Consider the following 15,012-nt stretch of genomic DNA (forward strand, 5'->3'; position numbering starts at 1 on the left):
TCAATTATGGTAACGATCATCAAACATTATTAAACATCATAGTTAAAAAGGAACTCTAAATACCAAAGGTAACTTACAATGACAACAAAAACAAAAAATATAGCCAGCAAACACTAAAATAGCAATCATTTTAACCAGCGAATTGAAAATTCTGCAATGCATGCTGGGAACTTTCAAACACTAGAATTGTTTTTTGAGATTACACAGTTTGGCAAGTTGGTCAAACTTCTTGACGCGCTTTAGACAATCACTTAGATATCTAAGTACAGTCAACAAAAGAATCTTTGTTGGTATCACATTTAGACTAATTGTGTTCAGCATACTCCAATACATTCTTCCTCTCCTACTAAAACACTTTGTTCAAATTACTTTGTTACCCTTGTTGGGTGAACAATTTGAAGTTGTTTTTTTACAGTGTGTATGGTTTTCTTACAGAACACAAAAGAAGATAGTTTAAAGAATGTTTGGCAACTTTAGATTTTGTTCTGCAGAAGAAAGAAAATCATACACTTGTGGAATGACATGGAGATAAATGAATAATGAGGAATCTTCATTTAATGGACATGGGCATTTTATAAGAGCTCTGTTTACATGTAAAGCCTACATTATACCAAAAAGAAAAACATAACGGGCTGGAAAATATATGTGAGGAACATTTTGGGTGCACAGTAACTGTATCGTACATACAGGCCAGGCAAAGAGAGACATGACCTCACATAGAAACTCTGCTCCACCCTGATACAGAACTTGTGTTGTAAGCCATGAGATTCTAAGAACAAAATTGATAACCTTTATTGCTCCATCACTTTCTTTAAACGTTACTCTAATGCTCATGGTTGATAAGAATTTGTTGAATGCTGAACGTGCTAATTGCTGGGATGGTCCCTCTTTTCAGTGCCCTTATTTATGGTCACAATGGTGAAACGGACATTAACGCACAATGGTAAAAACGACCTGATTTTGCAGCAGTTTTGCATTAAGAATATGTAATATTACCACACCAGTCCCATACACTATCTGCCGAGTAATAACAGGTGTGTTTGTCAAACAAGGTAAGGCATATAAAAATATCTCCACGTGTGACATCACCAAAGCAAAACCCACAGATCAAAGCATACTGATATCAGCATTTTTATTGTTTTTCCTAATCAATAATAAAGTCGAAATGGACAAGTATAGCCCTGTGAATCAGATCACAAGAATCTGCAATAAAATAAGACAGAGAGAACAAAAAGACCATTCGCTACAAATTTGGCATGGTGACAAAAAATGGGGCAAAGTATAACAGTATAAAAATGTACATGCAAAAAACCAAGGGGAAACTTTTAGTGTTATTAACTGTATGTAAACAAAATAAATACTTTCAGGAATATACAGCAAAACGCAAAAAGTAGTATAGAGAGGGAGAGGACCTTATTGTGGCAATCACTGTCAAATTGATGGCTAGGGTTATTCAAGCCAAACAGGATATCATTCAAACAGTGCATCAGAGATCTGCACTTCATTAAACCTTCACCAGTAATCATTTTCCAGTAGATCACGTCCTAAAACAAAAATGACAAAATCTCATGTATTGAACATTACAATTGAACATCCTGTGGATGGGCGTTATTTTAGGACAAAAGTGAATTCACAGCCAGCGCACATGTACATGACAAATAAACTTTGAGCGTATGGAGACTGAACAACTCTAATCACAACAGATCTGGGGGCACATCAGTCAATCTACATAAAGTTCACACATTGATATCCCTGCTTCCCTTTCGTCATTGATATGAGGTATAAAGACGTCAGTTGTAATGATTTCATATCACCAAGTCATCAGACTAACCAAAGATTGTTATACCTCCACCATTATTGTGAATGTGTACCCCAACCTTCTTAATGTTATGCTCAGTCCTAGTGGTCAGTTTTTGTTCCCTACTAGATGCAATGTGGTCGAAAAATCTTGCATGTTGTTCTGTCCTTCAAAGAATCATGTTCTTAAGGAGGGGTGCAGAGGACTACAAATGCAACAGAACATGACAGTAATTCAACAATCGGTGTGACAGCGGCCAACAGCGCTGATGGAAGACAATGCGGTTGTTGATCATTATTGAAAAAGATATTACAATAATACTTGTACAGTACAAAATAAAATGTCTTATAAAAATGTAGTTTAGGTAACACTTTGCCCTGCATGCACACTGCAATAAATTGGCTGAATTTCTTGTGTACAGGCATTAAATTTAGGACCTGTACTATATAAATTAAGAGCGGGACAAGTCATCTCTGGTAAAGGGTATAAAAAACATTTTAACACATCACATTTTTCCCAATCCAATACTCACAAAATGAAAAAAAAAAAACAGATAAAAGAAAGCACTCCGGTCCATCCCAGTCCCATCCCCTTCTACAACCTGCCTAACACACATCGGTGAAAAAATGGGAATTAAAATATAAAAAGATACCACACACTCCCACCCGCACCGAAATCCCACCCACAATTCCAGCACATTCCATAGTAAAGACATTATCAATGCCTTTTTTAACAATCTACAATTACTAAAATGAACGCCGCCCCTTTTCTGCCCACTCCCAATTGACCAAATGTTGCCCCTTTTAAAACAGCATATCAGTAACACAGTTTACATTCTGTGCAATCAGCCGGGTAGTATTTTAAAAATAAACAGTTCCAAAAAAGTGCTAGATGGGATTCATTTTGAAGGGAGAGAAGAAGTGGATGGAGGGAGAGAGGGATGAGAAATCTAGACAGTCACATAATAATCCCATAATCTGATTTAATCACACTTGCATGCAGCGCCCTCTAGTGTGTAGCTTTTGGCCTTACAACCCAAAGAATAAATCGGACATCTCGATCCCTCATCTCCTCCAAGTCACCTGCCAGTCTTAAGAAAGATTACATGTAATTGTACATACAGATATTCTTATAAATATATATTTATATATATGGCCCTTACGGAAATAGAATGTGAGCAATTCACATTGACATAAAAGTACCATAATCTCTATATAGCCAAGTGAAAAGTGGTGTCAGTGTAATTTAGCAGGCAGCAGTTTTTCTTCTATTTGTTGCACTTGTTCAGAAGAATTTAAAAAAATCTCCCGAAAAACAAAAGTTTTTTTTGTTTTAGCAAATGTCTGCCTCTTCAATGAATGCTTGCTACCCTTCCGATAGATTTGCTGTTTACACATTTTCCTGAGTAATACTTTAATCATTGTAACAGACAATTTCAGTTCTGGGATACTCCCTGCCATTGCTATTTTAAAGTCATCCTTACATGTTTGTGAAGTCAGTGTCTAAAACGTGAATGTCTATCAGAAAAAGTAAACAGAACGAGACCTTTGATACTGTACTTAAGCTTTAAAAGCGTTTCCTCCCTACTGATTACCAAAACAGACCTAAACGTCTACTTACAAAAAAATAAAACTGATGCATTGGAAAACATTGGAAAATGGATTGCAGGCCAAAGGAGTGGGGATTTTATGAACATAACGGCAGTGAGAAAACATAACTCAAAAACATTTCAATTTCATTAAAATAGCAGAACTTAATAACAATAATAATAACAATAATACAAAATAAAGACCGCATGATGAGAAAATAAAATAGGGAACCTCCATCTGAGCATCTAGGCACGTGAGCCCATTCACCTGTAGCTTTGGCTTGTTGGGGTTTTGGAGCCGGTGCTGACGGCATCGCTGGCATCAGCCAAGAGACTGCTATACCCTGAGAATTCAGAAACCTGTGTCTGTATGCTGTGATTCACCTCGCCCCTCGAGTCATTGCTGAAGGCAAGGGGCACGCGCCCCCCTTTAAACTGCGCTCCAAAAGCCTGAGCAAAGTTTTCGATCTGAAAATGGGCCTTGGCTGGGTCCAGGGTTGTCAGATCCTGAGATGTGCCCAGGGAGAATCCTCCAGTGGTGGCCGTCGCTCCATTTTTCGGCCCTTGAGTTTCCTTCTGACTGCCCAGGTCTGGAGGCTGAGGCGTGATTTGGTAAGTATTGGCATTGGGGGTGTGCGGAGGTGGCGGAGGGGACGTGTGCTGTTTGTCCAACTGTTCAGTAAGCTCCTGGGAAGGTGTGAGTTGCTGTTGTGCGTGCGCAGACTGCTCCAGGCTGCTCATGTGGAAGCCCTGCGGAGGTGACGAGCCCTCTAGTAGACCAAAGTGGGACTTCGGCACAGAGGAGAGGGAAGGTGAGGAAGAAACAGGATGTGAGAATGAGTACTCTAAAGGTGAGGATGTATACACATGCTTGTCTGAGAGAAGTGGGCTTGGCCCTGAAAACGGTCCTGTGGTAGTAGCGGCAGAACCAGGACTTGGGCCCAACGGGAAGCCTGAACTGTGACTGGTCCGCTCTAGTGCCTGTAAGAGAAAACGTGAGTACTCGTGCATGATCACAGCTTTGTCTCCACTGTTGGGACTTGAGGGGGAGTCATCATGTCCCAGTGGGTCCGTGGCAGCTGTCTGGAGCTCCACGTGATGGGGATCCGTGATGTCGAAGGTCACATCAGGCTTGTGAGCGTAGTGGTCCAACAAGCTCTGCAGAACCTCATCTGGGATTACAGACTTATCCTGCTTGATATCTCCTAGAGGGGAGGAGTCCAACAGGCCAAGTGAGGCATCTGTATCAAGAACCCCAGAAACAACACCCTGAATAACCGTCGGTTGCGACTGCAGATGACTGACGCCTACGTCGTAGTCTGAAGCACCTACAGCCCCATTATTTGTTACATGGAGGTATCGTCGCTTCTTCAGAAACTGCATGGCATCATCGTAATTGCTGCTGTTGGGACCAACTTTGGCCCCAGGACCTGGTAGGAGCCCAAGGGTATTCAAGCCTCCCCCAGGCAACTCCATGCCTCCTGGCTTGGATTGATCTATGGAGTGAGCAGTCTTCTCCATGGACTTCCTGTTAACCTTTTTAAAGGCCATCTTGGGAGCCCGTCCAGGTTCCCCATCCATGCTGGGGTCCGACTGGGCAGAAGACGTTGTTGAAACCCCATTGTTCGCGACCGAGTTGAAGTCATGAAGGCCATAAGCCTCTGCCCCCTGAATATGTGTCGCCCCCATAGCCCCAGTGGGTTTCTTGCGCTTGCGTTCACCCCCCTCGCCAGCATTTTTTGACTTGCCTCGTTTGCGTCCAGGCGTGGCCACATTTCCCTGAGTGATTCCATAGCTGCCATGTTCCCCATCACCTGCGACACCCAACTCGTGCTCTGACCCATCCGCACCCTTTTTTGTGCCATCTCCACACGTCCGTTTGTGCTTCAGCAACCGGTCCGTCCTAGAAAAATACTGTTGGAAGAAAAATGAGAAAATGCACAGCTTTTTGAAAGGTTAAAAATATTCCAGGTGTGCATGAAACTCACCTGTTGGCAGGTATCACACTTGTATGGCTTTTCTCCACTATGAGTTCTCTTGTGTCTTTCCATGTGATACTTCTGAATGAAACGCATGTTGCACTGATCACAGCTGAATGGCTTCTCTCCTGCAAAATGGACACCCAGGAAAAGAAAGAAAATCAAAAAATGACCTTGCAAACAAATTAGCCAGAAATGAGGAAATTAGTAACTTGGTAACTTGCCACTGTGGATCTTTTCGTGTCTTTGTAGGAGGTATTTCTGAATGAAGCTCATGTTACATTGATTGCAGCGGAAAGGCCTCTCACCTGTAAGAGACAATGACCATCATGTTTCGACTGCCCTTGTGGTTAGGTCAAAATGTTGTAATTAAGGTGTAATTAAATGTAACAAATCATACTTAAATAAGAAAATAAAACTGTTGTTCCAGTACTATCCCTTAGAAGATTTTGACTCCGTTACTACAGAGACAGCAACACACAACCCAATGATAATGGATTAAAGCACCCCTAAGTATTACACTTTGTTTAGGCATACATTTCAAGTGCCAATACAACTGTTAGTACAAATTATATTGATGTGCCAAAACAAACAAACTCTGTGTTTTGTTGTGCATTGCAAGTAATATCAATCAAACTGCAGTTGGGTTGTTTTAAGTAATAATAAAAAGAAAAGAAAAACAGTTAGCTAATGCAATAAAACAATAAATAAAAACATAACATACATTTTGAAAAAAAAACTGTAAACTCTTAAAAAAGAGCCCTCTTGTAATTTCAAACTTGTATGACTTTCTTTCTTCTGCAGAACACAAAAGAAGATATTTTGAGAAATGTGGGTAACAGAACAGCACAGCACAGCCCCATACCAACACCATGCCCCCCCCCGCTCACTTCTATTGTATGGTAACAAAACCAATGCAGGTGAATGGGGGCTGTTAATAAACATTCTTCTCAATACATCTTCTTTTGTTTTGTGCGGAAGAGAAGTCATACAGGTTTGATATGACAAAAGGATGAGTAAATGATGACAGAATTTTCATTTTGAAGGTGAACTACTCCTTTAACTATGCAGCAAATACAATCATTATTAAATCTGCATCAATAATTGACTTAAGTATAAAAATTCTATTCAAAATGTGCATATAATTATATATATTAAAATAAATAAATATATATATATAAAATATAAATACATTAAAATAATGTTGCAGTATGTATATACTTGATTTGTGTTACATAAGCCAATGTCTACCATGCAGTTCACATACTAAACTATATTAGGGTCTCTGGTGCGTGTGCGAGTGCATGCTAACCTGTGTGTATAAGCACATGTCTGCGTAAATGATAGGAACTGCGGAACGCTGCGCTGCAGTGCTCACAGATGTGTGGTTTGGAGTTTGGAGACAAGCTGCCTCCATCTGGATCCAGCATCAGAGACTATAAACAAGACAAAAGCATCGGCATTAGATACTGTTTTCTATATAGAGTTGTTTGAGAAAAAGGTCTTAACAAGCTCCATTTTTCCCTTTTAGATTCAACAATACACCCAGCAACAAACAACACACATCTGTATGTAAATTATGTGTGCGTGTTCGCACCTTCGACTCTCCTCGTTTCCTCCGCGTCTTGCCCTCCTGTCCCTCACAATTTGACCTTCGACCTTTCCTCCCTGAGGGTTCTTTTACCAACCGCCCTGACAGCTGGACGGACAACAAAGACGGGATTGAGAGCGGTCAAAATCCCCCTCAAAAAACCACATTCAGTCACACAAAAATATAAAATGTAAATGTAAAATAAGCACTGCATTGAAACTAAAAGTGTCTTATTTAGTAAACTGTGACAGGTCTAGATAGATTTAAAAAATGTAAACAAATGCACATACAGAAATCAGGCAGCACTCCATAATACAGAGTAGATGAGAGGCTGTTTGAATATTAAAGTATTCCCTAATGTGTATGTGGCAGCAGGCAGGGTGGTAAATCTTTTATTTACGAGCCTCTATATCTATCCCCTGAGAGTAAATGCCACTTTCCTCATTTTGCTGAGCATCTACAGAAAAATACCATTCAGATTATTGAACAGCTGCAAATTAAAATATTCCAAAATAAACACACTAAAATTTATCCTGAACAAAAATGTAAATATCAACTTTCATATTTTTGTTAAAGCGCTATTGTGTATCTGTGGCAGAAAAATTAAGACATGGAGCGAGAGAGATTTTGCTGTTTTAAATGCGAGCTAGCCAAAACAAACCATTTCCCTTCTCTTGTTTGGCTTATTTTTAATGACCTCCTTTATTTGTATGACAGAAGGAGCATGAGAAAGAGTGTTACTAGAAAAAGGCCAACCATCCATTAAACAAAAGACAGAACGGAAATATTGCATGTTATTTCTCTGTTAGCAATAACCGTGAATTAGTATGAATCGTAATTTTGTTTAATCAAATTGTAAAACATTACACCGTTGCCTTTGGCTACCGCAGGGAGAAAGAGGCAGATGCAATATTTTAATTTTTCAGCGATGATCATGAGATGATCAATCCTTATAATGATAAATAGATCATCGTTTACTTAATGCTCTTATAACCTTGAAAGAGGCTGCTGTTGTGCACGTATGAGCACGTATTTCTTCACTCATGTTGTATTTGACCTTGTCAAATCCCACCCGATCTTCCTTACAGAAACTAGATGACATCACTGACAGGAAGGGTGGTTTATTACTATAGATTTAGCAGTTGGCTTGGGATAGGGCTCTCCGTTTTTTATGGAATGGAAATCTGCCTTTATGTACGAGTACAGGTAATTTTGATTACTTGAAAATGCAACAAGGCACATATGCAAATCTGTTAAATATAATAACTCCAGTTAGATCATTTGATGCAAGACATCCATGGAAAAATTACTAGCCATGTAAACATCAAAAAACCCAAATCCCAGAAGAAAACACAAAATCTGGCAATATAAATAAAAAAATAAAATAAAAAAGTTTATTCCAGTTCTTAAATATTATTCTTAATAACTTTTAGTTTAATAACTTTTTATCTTTAATGAGCTTCATTCATTTTTAAAATTCATAACTTTGTTTTATTTAATACATGACTCAATGGACTTTTTTCATACGGTAGGATTGACATTTACTTAAAATCATGTTTAAATATACAAAGAGTTGATGATATTTATACAGAAAGGCACACTTACGTTTCCCAGACTGAGGTCATGCACCACCAGGTTCTGATGGTCGCCCAGCGACACCTCCAGCAATTCTCCTCCACTCCGTAGTCCAGTCCCGACTCCGCCCTCCGAATAGAGGGGCAGTCTATAATCGTGTTCAGAAACCTTTTCTTGTTTAATGCCCATGGCATGAACATAATCTCCCACACCTCCTAGCATGCCTGCTATGCCACCTCCGCCACACATGCCTCCACTGAGCCCTCCTCCACAATCCGGCGAGTCCCTCTCCTTCTTGAGGATCATCTCGTGGGGCTGCAGGTCAGCCATAACCGTTTGACTGGCCAGACGGGTGAAGCTAGTGACAGGGGGCAGGTGGCTGAACATGAGCATGCTCGGACCAAAGCCTGGCTCCATGCCACCGTTGGAGCGCAGGAACTCATTGCCAAGTTTATCCTGGATCAGGCTCATGGTGAAGGGCAATGCTTAGAGATTTATCACACCGATGCTAATGCTGGATCGGGGGCGATGGGGACCACTTAAATGTGAAGGCACCTCGCTCATCCTGGAAAAAAGGCCAACTTTGATTTATTCAGAGAGTAATGGAATCAACTTCTGACCAGTTGGGTGATTATTATTAATAGTAGTCATTGCACCTGTTGTCATTCTAATTATCGATCTAATGTCAATAAATAGCACACACACATTAAAAAAAAATAACCAACAGGGTCTGTGTGCTTTTTTGATCCTGTGTTTAATGGGAGGTTTGTAGGTCAGAAAAAAGAGAGCTTAATACACTCAAGCAAACTGAAAGCTTCCAGTACATTACAGACACTACAAAGACTGTCATTTTTTTAAAAACAAACAGAGGCATATAGAAAACAATTTAGTGTTATTACTTTCGATAAGAAATGTTTAAATAAATATAAGATCAAAAGGATTTGCGCACAGACCTTTTTCATACTGTCCCTGTAAACAAATGAGCCTGGTGTTATAATGGAGTTTTGATTTTCATAAAATAAAATAGCTAAGGTAACGCAATAGTAGGGCTGTGTATTAGCAAGTGCCTCCCGATACGATACATATCACGATAGATGGGTCACGTTACAATATATTGCTATGTATTTCGATACACCTGGGGTTTTCTGTAAGGATAAGTATAAAAACATCCCTTACCTCTGCAGAGTGGCCATGATGTGCGATGCATGGACCTTTAGATCAGAGGTTTGGCTTCTAAAACTGTGGATTGCGCCCCTCAAGTGGGTAGCACAGGGGAATAAGGTGGCTCACGCAAGTCACTTGGCTGTTGTGGTGCATTACAGTTAAAACACTGAACATGGGCAGTTTAAACCGCTGGTTTATCCGTGCTGTAAATGCGCTGGTGTCACATCCGTGAAAGCACAATAAATGTCATTGTTACTTTTCTTAATAAACTTTTTGTCTAATGCACGGCAGTAGCCAAGTGACTTGTGTCACGACTTGCGAAGCCTACAAACAGCATTATTTTATAACTCATTACTCCATTACTTATTTTTAAAACCAAAGCACTCCCACACATCAGCTCTGAGAGCTCCAAGCGTTCTTATATTTTTCGCCATGCTCGCTTCCACTTACTTTTGGCCGTATGTATATGACATAATTAAAAAAAATATATCGATAGTAGAGGTATCACTATCGATACACTATTGAAAAAATATACATTGTGATAGTTACACGTATCGACATTTTTGCACAGCCCTACGCAATAGCGGATTGAAACCACACCATTTCATTCGAACCAGAATAACATGATTAGTATCGACCATCAGTTCAAACATTTAATTGTGCTCGCATCCTATTCATTAGATCTTAATGATCGCATAAGATCATGATAATGACATCACTGCATTAGTTTTCAAGAACAATTTGGTAGTTGCATATTTTGCTTTAATAGGAGTGTTATTCTACTAAAGACATGAATAAGCAAAACAAGAGCAAATTTTCTAATCTACAAAAATTGGTATTGTTTGCCATGTTAAAATACAAACAATCCTAAATCAGGAGGCAGGCCCAGATACAATAAGAATATAATATTAATACATGTCTATTTAAAGGCTGAAGAAACAAGACATTCACACACGTCACTTCAGGTCAGGATATCATGTATGCAAAACAAACGGTCTGTGTTTGGTCACACGCTCTATTTTGAACATTAAGGATTAAGTACATGTTATAAATACAAACACAGATGCTGAGCCTCGTGAACTACACTAGTATTAGGAATGCTAGAGTACTTGGTGACATTCCTCTTATGCCCTGTGCAGTTTAAATTCTAACGTGTGTGTATGTGAAACATTAAACATGAGGCCTAGCTCAGTCTGTGGTGTCGGTTATTTAATGTCAAAGCATTATTGTTATGAGTTGAATGCTAGGCGTCTGGCTTTGCTTCACTGCCGACGTCACCGAGAACATCGCTGCGCTTTGTTTGTTTACTACAGCTGGTGAACATAATCGCCAATGCCCTATTGTACACCACAATGTTTTTTTTGTACACAACCAGATTTTAAGACAAAACATGGTACTTTTATATGGTACAAGGAACTGTGAAAATGACTATAGATGTCATTAAAAAGAACAATGAAAGATAAATCAAATACATTCCACAATAGCATGGTTATGTATTAACTACCATATCTGAAACTATGGCCACAATCTTTTTAATGGGACAGTTAAGATTTACTGTTAAAATGACGCAAACGACCACTGCATACGAGCCTCAGTCTACGGTGTGCGCGTGTATAGCGAGTACATAATGTTTCCTGGAAGCCAATTTCTCTTCTTTGGGTTCATGCGCCATACGATGATTCATACCTTTCATTTCCCTTAAAAGGCCGGTTGACTGGATCTGAACCAGATGTGGTGCGTTAGTCAGAACCCCTCCATCCATGTCACGTCTGAAGAAGCGCTTCGGATTCGAGGCAAAACAACCAGCATCAATATGATCCACGAGCACGAACATGCATGTGGTATAAACCATATCCAAATTTAATAGAAGAGGTTTAAACCATGTCTAACTCCCAAATAGTCTAACTTTCTCGTAAGTAAAAGAAACACATTTGATGCAAAGCTCAGAAACGTGAATGATGGGGAACACGGTGTCCCAGCGTCAAGTCTTTTATCTCGTGTAACAGCTCTCGGTTCTTTGTGTTCTGAGTGCGCGCAGACTGCACGCGACGCAGATGGTATGTAAATAGCTCGCGTGCGTACGTTAGCCAACTGAGCTAGCACATCAATCAGCTAGCGTTAGACACAAATCATTCATTTTATACACTCAAATCAACACTAGTCTCAACCAAGAGGCACAGTTACCATATCGGCAAACACGCGGCTCCGCTGTACGTGCCCCGGGGATCTATACTGTGGAAATGATTGGCAGAGTTTTAAGTTTTTGTGTGTATCGCAGGACCGTTATGGTGGGATCCATATTAATAACTTCATGCCGACTCACAAAGGCCCTCATCGCTAACGCGCTAGCTAGCAGGCTAAGCGACGCATAATAAATAAATTACGTTGGCGAGGCATAGGGCACACGTTATGCACTCATTTAATCATATTCACAAGAAAATAGTCCAAGTTTTAAGAAAAAGCAACATTATGCAAAGGTAGAGCTGCGATTATTTCCCCCCTGTGAGCTCGAAACAATGAAATATAGAGAGATAGAATAGGTACAATGGTGTGGCTGTGCAAGACACAACGCTTACCCATAATAAACAGCCATGCAACTCAAGCGAACAATTGATGCTTCGCGTCAAGCTAAGCGGCTACATGCTACATTACGTCGCTGCGCTTTGTTGTCTGCTCCGCTCGCACGCGCCTCTCCGGCGCTTCAAACTTCACGCAAAGCCCATTTCCGCATTTCGCTTACCAGTGCATGTCCACCGTTGGCGCTTTCTCTGTGTATTTTGCCCCCTCCGACGTTTGTTTTAATCTTCAGAGTCCAAACATTGTTCTCCCGCAGCTGCTGCGTTCCTCCATCTTGCCTGAGCGCGGGGAACTGTGGGTAGAGTGGACGGGTCCTGCGAGGAGACAGACGCTCTGATCCAGGGCATTGGAGCAGCGTCCGATAGTAAACTATCGCACCGAGGAATCACGCTGCAGACTGGACGTAGTGGGTGCTGTTGGGACGATTTTCACCAGTAGCCAATATGCACAAAATTCATGTGTTATTTATTAAATAAAAGCACACAGCATCCATTGTTGAAAAGCCTCAAATTAATACATTTGTTTTCCGTTCCTCTTGACGTGGGTTTGTGATTAACCAAAGTCAAACGGTTAACGTTACTCTAACTCAGAAAGCCCTTGCATGAACGTCTGCTCCCATATATGTCTCTTTGAAGTAGATGATAAAATAACAATTGTACATTATAATTTGAAGTTATAACTCTCTGTGTTGTGCTCTTGGAAATGGAATGGAATCCCTCTGGGATCCCCAAAATGAGGACACAGTACATCATGCCATTCTAATGCAGCTCTCAAATTAATAGCAAAGCTGTGACACAATTCAGTGGAAAAAAACAATTCCTCAAATAGTTCTTAATTAATTAGACTTTACCCTATGTATGAACACAGTGATCCTTAAAATGAGAGATATACGGAGAGACTTGGAAAAAGAAGAGTTTTAGAGAACGAAAGGAGTTGGTGAAAAACAAACAAATTGTCCCTGCCAGTGGAACAGGCCGTAAAATGCTGCTGGCTGCCTCTCTAAATTATCTTGACCCCATTAGTCTCGATAATAGTAATGACAAGTGAAAGGACTGCAGGCTCAGTTTTTCTTCGTTTTTTTAAGGCTATCCCTTAATTGACTGCCCATATTAATGATTGAAGTCATCAGTGGCATCTTTAGGATCTCTTCCATCTTTGTTTAAAAATGCATAAGGACCATCAAACATTTTAGTCTGACAATCATTACCATGTTCTGTCATAGAAGGATCTGTGTCAAATGATGTGTCTACTATGTAATTCATTTATGAATAGGATCAGACAATACTACACACAAAATGGCTTACAACAACCAAAAAATATTTAATTATATTTAAATTATTCAAAGCCCAAAAGTCAATGTATACACACTTCACAAAGAAAAGTGATCAGTGATTGATGATTAGGGAAAAATGCACATTCATCAGCTGCAAGAGGAATACAAAATGCAAAAACAAAATTGGCTTTACAAAAGAAAATACAATATAATGGCCAATGGTGAAAATTTTGATAAGGATTTGGGAAATTGTTTTTTCTATTGCTGAAGTGGTTAATCCAGACTCAGTTTATGACTAGTATTTAAGGAAACTTGACAGGTCATGTGATATCATGTAGATGTCATCAGTTCTTAGACCTTATTTATTATTTAAGAACTCATGTGTATTAATACACTCACTATCCTCATCGATTTGTCTTATTTCCTTCCCATCATTATTTTTCATACCCAGCAATATCTGAATAGCTGCGTGACATCATCTAGTGTACTAAATTTCCCATTTTACTGAGGCTGCCATGGCGAAGATTGAATTTATTTGAGTCAAAACTTTCTATTCCTTAACCAATGATTCTTTGTGGACAACCTTATCAAAGAGCAAATATAAACATAAATCCATATATGTGCATTAATTCTATTTTAACACTGTTGGCATTTAAAATAAAACTACTTATAATCTTTTAATAACTTTCATGGACACACACAGATCAAAAGCGCTGCAGGCACTGCTTAGTATTTCATAATTGCTGTAGGCCTATATTCATTTCGCTGATAAATGCATTTAATACCATTTTCAATCGAAGACAGAGACAAATAAAGAGAAGATCCGAATCCGATTACAACAGAGATAGTATTTCATCTTTGCTTTATTATTGTTCACTGCTGGGCCAGTTGTTATTACTAGTAAATATAGTAACTTTTAATATAATGCACAAATATCTAGAATATACCGTGGTGCAGTCTTTCACATTAAGTCTGGAATGATAGAAGCCCATATATTTGAGATGTCCCAAAGGAGCAAACAGAGGAGACTACAGTTTCAAATTTCTGCACTCAACAAATAATTGCAAAGCCAACAATAAACCATTAGACAGCTGGGAATATTATGTTCATGTTTCTCTACAGTTAAGAGTTATAATGAAAAAAACAATAAGCTTCAGCTTGCGGTTCACATTAACATCAAACTAACTAAGATATATAGGCCTTGCTGCTTTAAGGAATTAGAACGATGACATGAGGGTTAGTAAATGATATCATTTTCATGAGTGAACTATCCCTTAATAACAATTTATCAATCCTTAATTTTACAGTCAGGTCAGTTACGTTGGATAAAGTGTGCTCACGGATTATAGTCAACAGATGGCGCTGTTCATTTGATTAAGTCAATGCACAGACGCATTAAGTTTTTAAGGGAAATTAAAACCGTAATTTTTGTGTTCTTTGTTTTCTTTTGTAAGCGCGTGGTTAACT

General features: G+C 39.3%; 1 protein-coding gene across 3 annotated transcripts; it reads right to left on the minus strand.

Annotated features, from left to right (window-relative positions):
- Positions 1-1,097: 1,097 nt before the first annotated feature.
- znf281a (zinc finger protein 281a) lies at positions 1,098-12,555 on the minus strand. Of its 3 annotated transcripts, none has more exons than XM_057347098.1 (7): positions 11,382-12,555; positions 8,562-9,096; positions 6,963-7,064; positions 6,678-6,801; positions 5,590-5,673; positions 5,375-5,493; positions 1,098-5,300 (listed from the first exon to the last, which is right to left on the minus strand). In XM_057347098.1, exons 2-7 carry the CDS (start codon positions 9,000-9,002, stop codon positions 3,651-3,653), a joined length of 2,520 nt encoding a protein of 839 aa, XP_057203081.1. In that variant the 5' UTR covers positions 9,003-9,096; positions 11,382-12,555; the 3' UTR covers positions 1,098-3,650. The 3 variants fall into 3 exon arrangements, with proteins under 3 accessions (XP_057203081.1, XP_057203080.1, XP_057203079.1); XM_057347097.1 differs by having other exon boundaries at positions 9,708-12,555; XM_057347096.1 differs by having other exon boundaries at positions 1,099-5,300; positions 12,436-12,555.
- Between the last annotated feature and the right edge of the window lie 2,457 nt (positions 12,556-15,012).

This window comes from Triplophysa rosa, linkage group LG11, assembly GCF_024868665.1.
Source record: "Triplophysa rosa linkage group LG11, Trosa_1v2, whole genome shotgun sequence".
In the NCBI taxonomy this organism is placed as follows: domain Eukaryota; kingdom Metazoa; phylum Chordata; class Actinopteri; order Cypriniformes; family Nemacheilidae; genus Triplophysa; species Triplophysa rosa.